Below are 14,049 nucleotides of genomic sequence, written 5' to 3'. Positions count from 1 at the left end.
GGAAAAAAATAGAAAAAAAAAAGTCTTGAAATGTTTGGAATAAAAAAAATTCAGTTTTTGAGAATTTTTTTGAGAAATGTAAAAATGGTCCTTTTCAAAATCACTTTAAATATTCATAAATAATAATTGAGCAGTTGAATGAAAAATCTGAAACATTCGGAATACACTGTTTCGGAGTTGGTAGAATTGCGAAAAAAATTCGAAACAAAATCAGAGATGGTGAGGGTCAGGAGTCGGTCTAGTTCGCACGGAATTTCTCATATGTAGCTGCAGCCTGATCTATGTGAAGAAGGTACAATATATATATACATACAGCAAGTATATAACCCAACTGCCTAACGAAACTTCCCAAAAGAGATCAATGAATACGTGAAGCGGAGGAAAAAGAGCGATTCGAAGGCAACGGATGAACCCTCGGCTAATTAGTTGCCCAAAGTTGGGACTATTAAGCCGGTAGGCAGCTATTAGGCAGAAGCCGGCTAATAGCTCGACATATTATTTATAACCAGCGGGTCCTCAGAACATTTTATACCATCGCTACTTCATATGATTAGATAATACACGAAAGACCATAGACCTTATACGTAAATACTTGTGTTCCGTGTAAAAAGGGTTTTAGATAAAGGAAAATGTGAGGAAAAATTGTTTGGAACAGTATAAAGAAATGAAAAACAAACAGCAAGAGGAAGTCGAGAAGAAGAGAAGATCCAGACTATCAGCATTAACTAGATGCAGGGCTGATCGACGGAAACAAAACATACAACACAAGTTGCCGATTGGGCTACAAGGTATTGTAGGTAAGTGTCGATCGACGATCAAGGGAGTAAATGATTCTAGACTGAATTCTTATCTGATACAACGATCAGATCCTATATTTTATACACATAAAGCACCTTTTTCTCGTCAACATTGTTATTGTTATTGTTATTGTTATCGTTGTTGTGATTATGTCAGGCCAACGAAGTCTAAAAAAAAAAAGAAGAAGAAGAAGAAGAAGAAGAAGGAATAAAGAGAAGACAACGTTAATAAATGGAAGCAAAATAAAAGTCGAGTTAACACGTCGACACGTAAGTTTGAATTAACGGGTACAGGTTCCACGCGCTTGTACGCATGAAGATCAAAGTCAGAGAAACACGAGCGAGAAGAGACCTCGTCGAACGGAAGGGAAAAATGATCGACCGATCGGTAGTCGTGCCTTGACGGGAACGAAACGCCTTCGAGCGGGTTAAACTTTCACCTAAGAAAACTGCCTGTCATCTGCATCTGAATGAGAAAAATATTATCTTCTTTTTTCTTCATCCCTAATTTTTTTGCAGATATTTCGTCAATCGTATTCTCTACGAGATGATTTCGTTGAAAATGTTCACCATGCCTATTAGTAAACTAATTGCAGAAACAAAAACCCCCAGAGCATATCGTGATTGTCCAATTCCCTACATCGAATGAAAGAATTCACACCGAGGGTGAAACGCTCGGTTGTTTTATTCCTGGATTCGAAATGCCTCCTGGAGCGAGAAGCATAGGATGATTACAAGTCGTTGCTGTATGGCCTCGAGAACCATCGTGTCTATAACGTGGGCTTCGAGGAGCAATTTTATAGAGGATATATCGAGTGGATCAGCTTCGCCTACGTACCACTGCCTGCCCGGTTAGGGATAATAGGTATAAGGAATTGGGAATATCGCACCTTTCCTGCGAACCACCTCAGGAGTATATCAGAGAGAGAGCGAAAGGGATTCGGAGGTTTAGAGAGAGGAGAGTCTGGCACCTTCTCCTCGGCATCTCAGGCTTTGGACGGCGACCCCCCGTCGCCTGGACAAATCGTCCCGCAGTGCTCGTCTCCACGTGGGCATCCCCGACTCTCTTATTCGAGGCGCCGATAATCACGACAGATATTATTATTGGGGGTTCGGAAATGAATCATGGCGAAATTCGGTGAATTAATTGTAAAGAAACTTCTGCAATCCGATTTGAAATGAAAATAATGTAAGATATATACGATTCTTTGGTCCAATGGAAATTATTGCAAGTAGTTTGAAATCATTACACATATGAAAAATCGTTTTGACTTTGGTCAAATTCACGTAAAACTATTCTACTTCGATAAATTGTCAAGTTATCTTCCTGCCCGGGTATGTCTTTTTTGAATGAAGATTGTCTCAGTTTTTGGTGCTCATTGGTACTGAAAGAATGGCGGAAGGAAAGGAATAAGCTTTTCCATATTGAAATTCTTTTTCAAACCGATCTCAATTCGACTAATTCAAAGTTATTTGAAGTACAACATAAGCGGAAGGAAGCTGATTGGTTCTCAGGTGTTGGCATCCCAGACATCTAAATTACCAACGAACCAAACGTGATTTGTCTCTAAATGTCAACTAATTGGTGGTCGATACTTCCCGGAAGTTTGTCCCTAAAGTCTTCACTACTACCAAGGTATAATTTCCTCTTTGCAAAAGAAAGAAAGAAAGAAAAAGATCGTCCGGGCCTCGCGTATAATATTATAATTGAGACATCTCGAGGCAAAGATGCTGTTTCGCCGCTGCCACTACGGGGAAATATTATTATACTCTTTCCATTGATTATTCATCCGTGTTCTCCAGTCTTCGGGGAATGGTTTGGGCCTCTTCAATTAGAGATTCCACGAGCCAGAGATCCCATCGGGACCCGCAATCGGTTGACCGAAGAACGGTTGACATCGTTTCACTTCTGTGTTTACGAGTATGAGAAACCGCAGGATGATGACTCGTTCCGAGATTGAATCAGCCTTGAACAGGAAAGATTCCGTTTCACGAGAATCGATTGGTTTCTCGGGTGAAAGACGTCAGTAATAACATGACACCTTCAGGCACCCATCGACCGACGACGTCCGACTCTTGTAGTAATTGGCATGGACGTGCCAAGTATTACCTGCATCACGTGTGCCCTCAGGTGTGTCGAACGAGTGGGAACGGTTAAACTTGAATTGACACCCAACTCCGGTTGAAAACTTAAGTTGAGTTGAGATTTGACGTTTATTCGACGTGCGAAGGAAAGTCTTTGGAATGTCCGATTAGGATCGCCGAGACGCATCGCTTGGTCGTTTCTCATCGAACTTAAATTTTATACCTCGCAGATTCGAAATGTGTATATAAAGTGAAAATAGTAATGAGTATGTAGTATCAACTATCATTAGAGTCCTTTTAAACCGAAAAAGTATGTGGATATGATCTTGGAAATATTCGTTCGAGCAGTTAACGAAGGGTACGAAAGCAAAATGGCGTCTTGGGATTGATTGAAGACCGTTATCATGGGTAGATACATCTGAACGAGCATCAGATACGGACGTCAGTCGAATAAATTGAGTGTCGTATCTGACATTGCAGGATTTGCAGCGTTGGAAGAGGTCAAAGATGAGCGTTAGTCGAACGCTCTGCAGTAGGTGCAGCTTTTATTCCTCCGGAAACGATGTTTGGTGGTTGAGCTGGATTGACATCTCGCGATCGGATAACGTAGATGGATGGATGGCGTACATGATGGTCTCCGGATATTTTTTATTTTCTATCCCATCTCCAAGGTATTCATAGAAATATTTTGACCGTTAATTATCGCCTGGTTATAAACGGCGAGACAGACAAGTTCTGTTTCAGAAGCTGGAAGGGATACGACCGGGGAACAATTCGGTTGTGTGTTAAAGGCGCCGTTTGAAGAACAACGAAGGTTGGGGCGCCCCTTTGACCCTTTCGGCATCCTCAGCAGTAGCGGCGGCAGCAGCAGCAGCAGCAGCAGCAGCACCAGCAGCAAGCAGCTTGCTGCTGCACAAGCCCTCGGAGAATCGTAAAAAGCAAATAAAAGTGATTTGACGTACGTTTGTTTGCGTTCAAGAGGGGCTGCCCTTCACCCTTCGTCTGACCACTTGAAACAACGGAGCCTTGTACATCATCCGGCTCCAAAAGCCCGGGGACTGGGTGACGGGCAGGTCGAAATGCCTACCTCTGTCTCCCATCCATCGCGCCTATAGTTCTCTATCACGAAAGAGATGAAGAAGACCTCTCTTCCTTGCCTCTTTGTGGTGCCTCCTTGTCCCTTTATAACCGGCTCCTATACATACAGTTCCTGTCGCGTGCAGAATGCTGTTGCTGTTGCTGTTGCTGTTGCTGTCGCATGCATGCTCCGTGTCTTGTGAGAAAATTTTTCTTCAACACCTCGTTGTTCTTTCTGAACATAGATAGATACTTGGGAATGAAGAAGATAGAGAAGAAAAAAATCATTTCATCATTTGAGAACGAAGAGATAAGTACCGTTGAGCACATTAATCCTGCTTATGACACACTATGACTAGACAATTATATACGATATTTTTACGTACGGGAATGGTGTTTTTAGAAGAAGGTAAATTTTTTTTATAAAGTGAAATATCACCGCTCGACTTATTGCATTTGTAATACAATTTTTAACAGTGTTTTACTCGAGTTATGATAAAACGTAAACGATACGTGAAAATCAACATTCTTATAAAATTTATATCTACAATGTATAATTATGATTCGTTGATTTTAATAATTGTGCATATTTTGAACGAATTATGGACTGACTAAGTCATAACGGAGTCTTGAGAAATTGTTATCAAATGAAAAGATATTACAACGATATGCGTCTGAGTATTTTTCGCTCGACTGTACAACATTTGACGCGGAAAACTGAAAATCTTATTTGATAAGAAAATGACATTCAGTAAGTGTTATTCATACCACCATTTTTGGCCACAAATATAAAACAGTGACACATGAATCTGACTTTTAATAAATTCCATTATTACTGAATTCATAACGGAAATCTGTAATTAAAAAAGTTTCGGAGGCACCTTTTTGATACTCGATAAACTTAATTATTGTTTCCAAACTGTTATTCACGAAGACCAAAGCACTTTCGTGCCTGGCCAACACGGCACTTTAGCCACTAAAACTGGTACATCTACCCTATGAACCATCTCGCCTTGATGGATCTGATAAACTTTCTTCAAGGTACGAATAAATGCACTCAACTTGAGCTCGACGCTGGTGTTCCGTGTTATAAAAAAGGGCTGCAGGAGGGATTGGAGTATAACGATGATACAAAAATGGGGATACATGTCGGGCTGTCAATCGGTATGTCGATGAGGCCACACCTTCGCGGAGGGATTGGAACAAACCGAAGATCAGGGAGTAGCGTGTGTACCGCCGGTTAGTACCTGCGTGTATGATGCCGTAGTGGTAGTCGTAGTCGTAGGTAAGAACAGAGGGACGTGGTGTAACATCGAACCAACGCGTTTGCCCATCGACCCATCGCGTCCGTCGTTGCCCAGGAACGTATAACCGAGTCGAGCCAAGTCGCGCCTCTCGGTCTCACAATCAGATCGGATGGCGGATAGCGAGAAGAGCCGATCGATCACTAGGTGATGGATCTGTTGCCAGTTATCCTTCATCCCCGTCATTCGTCCCTCTCTAAATCCCCTTCAACTTCACTCGTTCCTCCCTTTCTATCGTGGCTGTTGTTCGGTGTTCACATTCAGAGGAACCTTCCGAAACGTTCCACGTATTGCAAGACAGATTTTGCACGCCATCACTTAGCTCTCAGAGAAGAGGAAGAAATATTCAAATATAGTCTACTTTTATATTTTGCGAGGTTGAACTTCATCGTGTCAATGTAACGATCCATTTCTTGGGAAAAATTGTCTCGAAGTTTAGTAAAACCTACCAAGGAGAGACAAATGCTTATGTTTTTCAAACCCAACTTCATAAAAGTCACTTTGAACTTGTAAAATAGTTAGTCCTTGCGATGTTTGACCTTATTTTAACTTTGTAAAACATTTGGTTATTCGTACAGTTCATTTGGGTGATGTGCACAGTTGAGCTGACTGTTTTCTACGGTAGAGCTCCTCATGCACGTATGGGAAGTCATTGTCGATATGATTGATCGAACTACGTTAAACAATTATTACAAAATCTTACTAAACCTTCTAGTTACAATGTAATTCTGTTCACTATGTTATCTCGAGTGAAGAAACGATAATATGGAGGAGACACCGAGGAACAATAGAATTTCAATCAACTCTCGAGGCGGCTATGATCAGCAGCCCGTCATTAAAGGAGCGGCACGGGGGCAGCGAGTTCTTCGATTCGGCTCAAGGAATTAAATTGCAGCTGTCATTGTTACGGAGAAAGGAAATGAACACCAAATTACTACTTTTGAAGCATCGCGCCGATCGCGTAACCACTGCACAGCCCATGGTTCGCTGAGTTTGAAATCCATCAGCCATTTTGAACTTCTCATGTTTCGTCACCTCGCTCTTCAACTACCCAAGAGTAAGAAGTTTCAAGATTTTTGAAACTCGTAAGTGATTTGTGCGAGATAAAATTCTCGAGTTTATAACAATTTCGACGTTATTAAATTCAAAGTGATAGATCCGATATAATTGATCGAAATTTAAAATTGGTGAGATTGTGAAGAAGAATGAATACTGGAAAATCAATTGCGTCGAGTCTTGGACTGCGGACTTTGTTGTCAACTGGAAAAGACTGTCGTTTTTGTACCAGAATTTGAAGACTCACGTAACGTAACACTGACAATCGATTCCCACGCTTTTCTAATCCGCGACACTAAAACGTCGGGGAATAAAGAACTGCAGATAAGTGAAAATGTATTAAAGATGATTTGGTGACGGTGGCGTAAGAAAACCCGAGGGAATACGTTTTGAAAACCGTGAGATAAAACGTGAAATTCGAAAGAGCTCGCACGGTGTCCGACGGAGCAGCAGACGACGACCTTTTACTGGTGACCAGAGAGTTTAATCTTAATTACCAGAAATACCTGAGAGGCGTGGGTCGGACCCCCGCTGCCTAATCTAGCCGGTCTAAACGAGCCTCGCGAGCCGTCTAGTCCTAGGCGAGAAGTAGTATTTCCACAAAAGCGATATTTTTCACTATATATGTATGTACATGCGTTCACGTATGTATGCGCTACAGGCCTGCTGTACAATGGTTAAAGTACAGAACGACGTTAGTTTCAGAAAATTGATAAAGTCATTCTAGGAGACGAGGCTTGAACGCGGTTTTCCAACCACTCGGCGTGAATGAATTTTTCCTTGCCTTAACAACATTTGAAGAAGTAACGTTTATCTTTTTCGAGGAGGTTGGTGAGTCGAGATTCGATCCTCTTGCACTTGATTTACTACAAGATAGTCGCGTATTGAGTATTCATCAAATTTCATTACATGTTCGTAAGCTATGAAGATTTAGAAGAAAACCTAAGATTATAAAATAGAGTCTAGATTTCGACTTTTAATTTCAAATTAATTTGAAACGGTTAAACATCTGTTAATGGGTTCATTCAATTTTCAAAGATTGCACTGCTATTCATGTTAATTAGTAAACAGCGATGTTAAGACGTTGACAAAAAAAAAATCTGTTCAATAAATTTGTGGAAAATAACTTTCCAACAAAATAAGTCATCGTACGTGGAACGATAAGATAAAAATCAGTATAACGTCAATGAATAATTGAAATAATTTGGTGTTTATCACAAAACAACTCTTGTTACGCGATTTATTGCGGTATCGTGTAATTTCAAGGGAATCGCCATGATCACCATGCAGATTCAGATTCCTCGTTAAATTCCATCCTTGAATCAATGGCCCTTATAGTCATAGATTGCAATTCCAACGAATGCTTACCAAATTTTTGCCCATTGTAAAAGTGACTCGAACGAAAAATCGAGATTCAAGCTCTTGTTTCCAAGTTTGGTTCTCGCTTCTTACTCGACTTTAATTTTTATCTTTAAAGCTCTAGAAAAACCGTGACGATACAGTCGAGGTCAGCATCATGGATCACCGAGACGGCATGAATCCGTAGGATCTTTTGAATTCGGTGATGCCGCCGGAGTAGCTGTCCGCAGGAGGGCAGCAAGGCGAGATATTATCTACAAGGATCCTCGAGAGAGGCGTCTCGCGTCGATCTGGTCCACGCACTGCACTCGAACCGTGGCAATTCTGTCCTTCTTCCTGCGGACTCGCCGCAGGAGTAGCATCGGAGCACATATAAGCTGGGCGGTAGGGTGCAGCATGTAGGTGTGGGATATTCCGTCCCGCCAATAAATCCAGGGACGATCCTTACCCAGATAAAACACTTGTGGGGGGGGTTTAAAGCGGCTGCCTCCTCGGCGGCAAGAGGAGGCGTTAACCGCCGCGCGCCCTGAAACACCTCGTTACGCATTTTCGGTGAGAAGAGAAGAGGAGAGGAGAGGAGAGGAGAGGAGAGGAGAGGAGAGGAGAGCAGCGCGTTATCCGACCGATACGATCGTCCCTCCTCAGCGCCCCCATAATACACGCTCTCCCACGTCCTGCGGACATTCCTTCATTCAGTCCAGGAGCTGTTTATCACTCTAAAAGGTCGCGACGCACGGACCTTATACCTACCAACCTACCTACCAACCGCTTTACGAGGACTCGGCCAGGAGGAGGACGTATCGTCATCGAGGATGTGTGTGTGTGTGTGTGTGTGTATAAGAGGATACCTACATGACCGGTCGCGGGAATTGCGACTGTCATTTGTCACCGCGAAGCGGTCTTTAATTTTCACCGCGGATAGGGGTCGCACTCTTCTTTTGTTTTTAGTCATTTATAGGCGTATGCGCATGCGCGAGTGTGAACATTTATACGTATGCAGAATGAATTCTTTACGATTCAACGATTCGTCGTCTGCTCAAATTTATTGGACACGCTCTACGATCCGAGAGCGGCTGTTTCCCAACCGTCATAAATTTATACGAGAGTTTGATACGATGTATGTAAGTAACTATAGGAACTTTTACAGTTGTCGACGTTGAGCGTAGCTGGTAACGACAATTGTTAAAACTTTGGAGGTTAGAAACAGTTGGTAGCCCTGGCGAACAGCTGTTCTCGGATTGTCGCGCGTGCGCATGAAATTTTAGCAGACGAGGAAACGTGCAGTCTTTAGGAATTCACTCCTTACAATGACAGGATTGAAAAATTGAATGTTGTTGATGAACTAATAAAGTGAATCATGTATAATAGTTTCAACAAAATTTATTCACAGCTCTTGAATCCTTGTTCAATAGTTCCTCATCAAGTATATAAGTTTGGCTGCGTTAAGCAGCAAATGTGAATTTTTAATTTAAACCGCTTAAGTTTGTACACGAAATAGCTATTTATGTGGCATGCCTGTAAACCGCTTGTTTTTTTGGCAAGGATAAAGATTTCAGGACGAGCTGAAGACGAGCCGGAAGCGAGTACTGAAATTATCCGAGGCAAAAAACGGTTTACGGGCATGCCACATACAATATTTTTTACGGTATGGGCATTGAAAAGCAAAACGAAGAGTGAGGTTACGTCGCGATCTGTTTGACGAAGATACTTTATTCGATACTTTGGGATGCGCACTTCGAACTGCGCATCAAAACTGTGGAATAAAGACTTTATTCCGTAACTTTGTTCGTGCCGTATAAAGCGTCACTTTACGGAACGAAAACTGCCACAAAAAGTGGACTTTTCAATGTCCATGCCGTAAAAAAGAATGTAAAGGAGATTACTTCGAGGATCACAAGACGAGGTCGCGGGGTCGGAAAAAAGCAATTTTGACACCGACATGCGGCAGAGAGGAGAGAGAAATCGCGAGAATCATCGGACAAGTGCGTGTATTATACGGAGTGCGAAGTTATATATTATCTTAGTGCGAAGCGACGTCGGTCGGGTGCGATCTGGTAATTATTGCGTCGGGCGGTCGTCAAGTGAGGCGTTGATTACCACGCGTGACGAGCGCCGCCTCTGTTACACGGACCCTATTTTCTTTGCCTCTTCTCATCTCGCGCACGATACCTCCATAATATTTCCAACAGGGATACCTGCGCAGATCATGCTGGATTTATGCTAGATCATCGCCTTGCGTAATCCACTGCCGCATCTCGCGCTTGTATATAGGGTATTCCGAGTCAAATTAGCAGTCCATGTACCTCATCACTCTTTTCGATTTGAATAATTTTTTAGTATGATATTTATACGGACCTGAATGGGGTCTCAGAGTTTTTTGCAGATTTTTTTAGTCACTCGTGAAATTTGAAAAAAGTCGAATAAACAATTCCGAAAACGCCGTTTTTTAAAATCTGAAAAAATTTTACACAGATTTTATGATTTGAAATATGATTGCTAAGCACTGCACGATAACGGGATCTCAATATTGACTTTTTTTTTTTTTCGTAACTTTGTAGTTTTTTTTATGTCGGAATTGGAGTTTTTTTCTTACTTTGGTTTTCCATTCCTGGATCTAAATTGAGGCATATAAAAAAGAGAAAATTGAATATCTTCGGAGCTTACAGAGCTAATTTCAGAATATTTTATGATAAAACGAATAAAAAGTATTGGGTTTTGGATCATCAGCGGTGAAATATGTTCGTGAAGTTCAACCTAAGTATGTCAGAAGAATATGTCTCTAACGATAAGTGATAAGTATTTTTCTAGTTGTGAAAATCTATGCAACTAACAGGCTGATGTAAGAAAATTAATTACGAAAAAATGGCGATGAACTTGTTGAAAATATTACAGGAAATTGCATAATGAGTAGCACAAAATCACCGGAAAAACTTGAAAAAAAAAAAATATGTAGCAAACGAGACGAAGATGAGCTTCTATACTGCAGCTCAATGAGTTTGAAATTGGATTCAGTGGTAAACAAACTTGTCTAAAATTCATGAAACTTCAACATAAACTCGTTCTCCTTAAAAAAAATCAACGAGAATTATATTTCAAGAAGCATCGGCATACCTAATCTTGAGCAAAAGTGCGGAGCCTCCTTAAACTCCGCGGGGTGCAAGAAATCGACATGCAACGAATACTGAAAACGATCCGAGTTGCTCTAAAGCGATTCGATTCTTCACACGGTCTCGGCAAGGGAGAAGAAGGGGAAAGGCGCCATTTTGTTCGTACGAACTTCTGTATTCCATAAGTATTCACGGTAATGGTAATGGCGATAATGGGGGATCCGAGTGGAGGAAGCGGCCTCGAGAAGCACTCGACATACACGTGAACATTACACATGCATGGTGCATGTGTTTACCGGGTGTTGCACGAAGGGTTTGGTCGAGGTGCGTGCAGCTTGCACAGGGCCGTTTCCCATTGGTCGATGTACCGGATGTCGGCCTTCGCGTCCGGCCTCCTTCAGCCCGACTACACGATCAAATTATTACTTTTAATTTACTTGAGGAGGAACGCGACTTACGATGCCCCGAAGCCCCCGAAACCAGCGAACCATGTTCGAGGACCATCCCGGCATTCCGTCCCTAGTTTATCCCGCAAGATGGCCGCCGTACATTGCCCTGCCCTAATACCCGGTGAAATTACTTATGGAATTAGGTTTAATCGAGGCTGCAATGTCGCTACGAATATATGTATTATACAGTAGAGGTATGTATGGATAACTGCTTCTTTTAAATTACGAGAAAATTACATCTAAACACTCTTAGAACGCATTGATGCAGGAGCTGCTGGTTCTTATATACATTACAACCACGGTCTATTAACACAGACTAATTTTTTTTTTTTTTTTTACTCTAGAACTCTGCTCTACACGGCTCGCTGGGTGTTTGGCTTGCTCGAGTAGCTATATGTGTACACATTACAGCTGTTTATTTACTACCATACTTTAGTGTCAGTTGTGTTGGCTCTGTTTCGTGCAGATTATACAGGCACAAATAATGTATTTTTGAATCGTACTTTTTGATTAATAAATTCTGTGATGCTCGCATGTTTGAAGACTGCATTCAGTACTTGTGAAAGTAACGACAAAAGACCATAATATGGTTGCATGAATACATTAACAGAACGAAGATTCAAAGTGTGTTGAAAGAACAATTTATTTTAACCATCTGCCACAAATTTGTATTATTTTGAATGCAGAAATAGAAAATGTTCGTCTGCGTAGAAAGAATCTTTCCGTGAAACTTAAAAGTGTAGAAAAACGTACAACAGAAGTGAGTTCAAAGAGAAATATACAGCGATTATCAGAAAATAAATTGAAAGAGCCTGAGGCTGATGACAAAACGAACAATAATCGTATTTTCAAGTAGATTTCGGGCAGATTGAGTCGCGATGTTAATTGTACGTGTGGGCATGATATACCTCAAACCAGATGGTGATTTGAAAAACTAACAAATTGATATCGTCAAAGACGTTTGGTTAAGCGGAGATAATCATTTAAATCGAAAGGTCAGTCGAATGTTTTCAATCGTGAAACACCTCACCACGTGCCTACAGATTCTTTCCTATCGATAGAGAAGCTTACAGATTATAAAAAACGTATCGTTGTGATGTACCCTTTCAAACGAAATTAAAATTAGTAACATTAATCTAACAAAACATGACCAGAGATTGCAATATTTTTTACTACACGCAACTTTGAAATAATTTTTAATTAGCGACACGGAATAACGATTTCGCGCTATAGAAAGGATGGTTTCAACATTCTCACGAACATCAACTAGCTTCCGTAAAATTAACGTTATAATGGAAGCTTTGTAGGGAAATCATTATACTCTATACGTTATGAAAAGTTGAGGAGGAGGTAGAGTCCCGCTTACCCAGGGTGCCGTCCAAGGAGAAAGCGTGCCTGTCGTGCCTCCATGCCCAAGAGCAGAGATCGCAGGTAGTGAGGCCGTCGGTGCTTATCCCTTCATCAGGAAGATATGGGGGCCGAGGGGGCGGGGGTACGAAGGTGCCAATAGCCGCCCAGAGAGAATCCATGTCGTTTGCTGCACCCGTGTAGTAGAGGAGTTCCTCTTCCGCTACCCCGGTCCACCAATCCATCTCGCTTGTGCCTTGGCTGACGGCGTTCGCGCTGGAACTGCTACCGGCAACTACAACCTGAGAAAACAGGGAAGCAAGGTTTAACGACGTTTTACTTTTTAAGGCTTCTTTTGGGAAACTGGTATAAGAAGTAGAAGGGAAGATATAATTGATAAATTCATGCATATGGTGCAGGTGGATTTTAATCGGTTACCATAATCTATCGATCTAGCTGTAGAAAGAAAGTTGTCTGTAATATACTGAATATATAACGAGTAACCTTTAGTTCGAACTTTGAACCTCGGTTCGTCAGAAGCTTACGGTTGAATGAATAAGCTATGAGATAGGATAATTTGTTATTTGTACTGGTTGTAACTCATGCGATAAATGTGACACGTATGATGGCTAATAATCATTGAGGTTGAGTATATATACGCTGGATATATCGTTACGAAGATAATATTAAAACTGACGATAATTTTTTATGTCTAGAAATTTTGACGATTAATGTATTTTTCAAAAAACAAGCACAGACAGATAATACCTGTAAACACTTGCTTAATACGAAGGTAGCATAGGTACCTAATGGTTACGCGTCTCACAATATTTCTGGGACCATGCTCTCATCACATGGTGTAGCGGTGAAAGATTTATTTACTGAGAGAAACTTAATATTTCATGCGGCATAAATGAAGAACTTCGACAAGAGTCCTAAGCAAACAAACCTAATGGACTTACAACCGTCGTAATCCGATACTGATGACTATGCGGCGCTAGAATGAAAAAGCGGTTGGGGCGCCTGTAAAAAGGACGTAAACGGTCGCGCAGGCCTCGCGACATCCAAGGAAATAGCAAATGGTGTAGCAAACAATGGGAAAAAGGCAAGAGAGAAGAAAAAGAAAAGAGGAACCTGCAATGGGTGCATGGGACCCGAGGTAAAGAGAGAAGAAATTAAGAGTGACCGCGTAAGCACAAGGGCGATGATGGCAGGGACGCCAGCCCGATAGGCGTTGGTGATGAACTGTTGTTCGAAAGGTTGTTCTAACATCTCCGACAAACAAGAAGAACAGCGGTGCGGGCGGCCACAAACAAACCTTTATCCTCCCTCTCGACTCTCCGCCTCCATCTTGTTCACGCGTTCTTTCTCCTTTCGTTCCTTGGTTATACCTAACCATGAACCATGGAGCCTTTCGGTAAGCACCCCACGTACTAGACACCTAAGCATAGCTTCTCCGCATCTCGTA

General features: G+C 41.7%; 1 protein-coding gene across 1 annotated transcript in view; it reads right to left on the bottom strand.

Moving 5' to 3' along the window:
- The window catches only part of LOC124404993, a 65,286-nt gene that overhangs the window by 12,196 nt on the left and 39,041 nt on the right, over window positions 1–14,049 (bottom strand). Inside the window, exon 2 of the mRNA XM_046879577.1 lies at window positions 12,601–12,883. Coding sequence (XP_046735533.1) covers window positions 12,601–12,883 — 283 coding nt within the window. The remainder of the gene's footprint in view (window positions 1–12,600; window positions 12,884–14,049) is intronic.

This window comes from Diprion similis, chromosome 3, assembly GCF_021155765.1.
Source record: "Diprion similis isolate iyDipSimi1 chromosome 3, iyDipSimi1.1, whole genome shotgun sequence".
Classification (NCBI taxonomy): Eukaryota; Metazoa; Arthropoda; class Insecta; order Hymenoptera; family Diprionidae; genus Diprion; species Diprion similis.
This window is presented reverse-complemented; position numbering and strand designations above follow the sequence as displayed.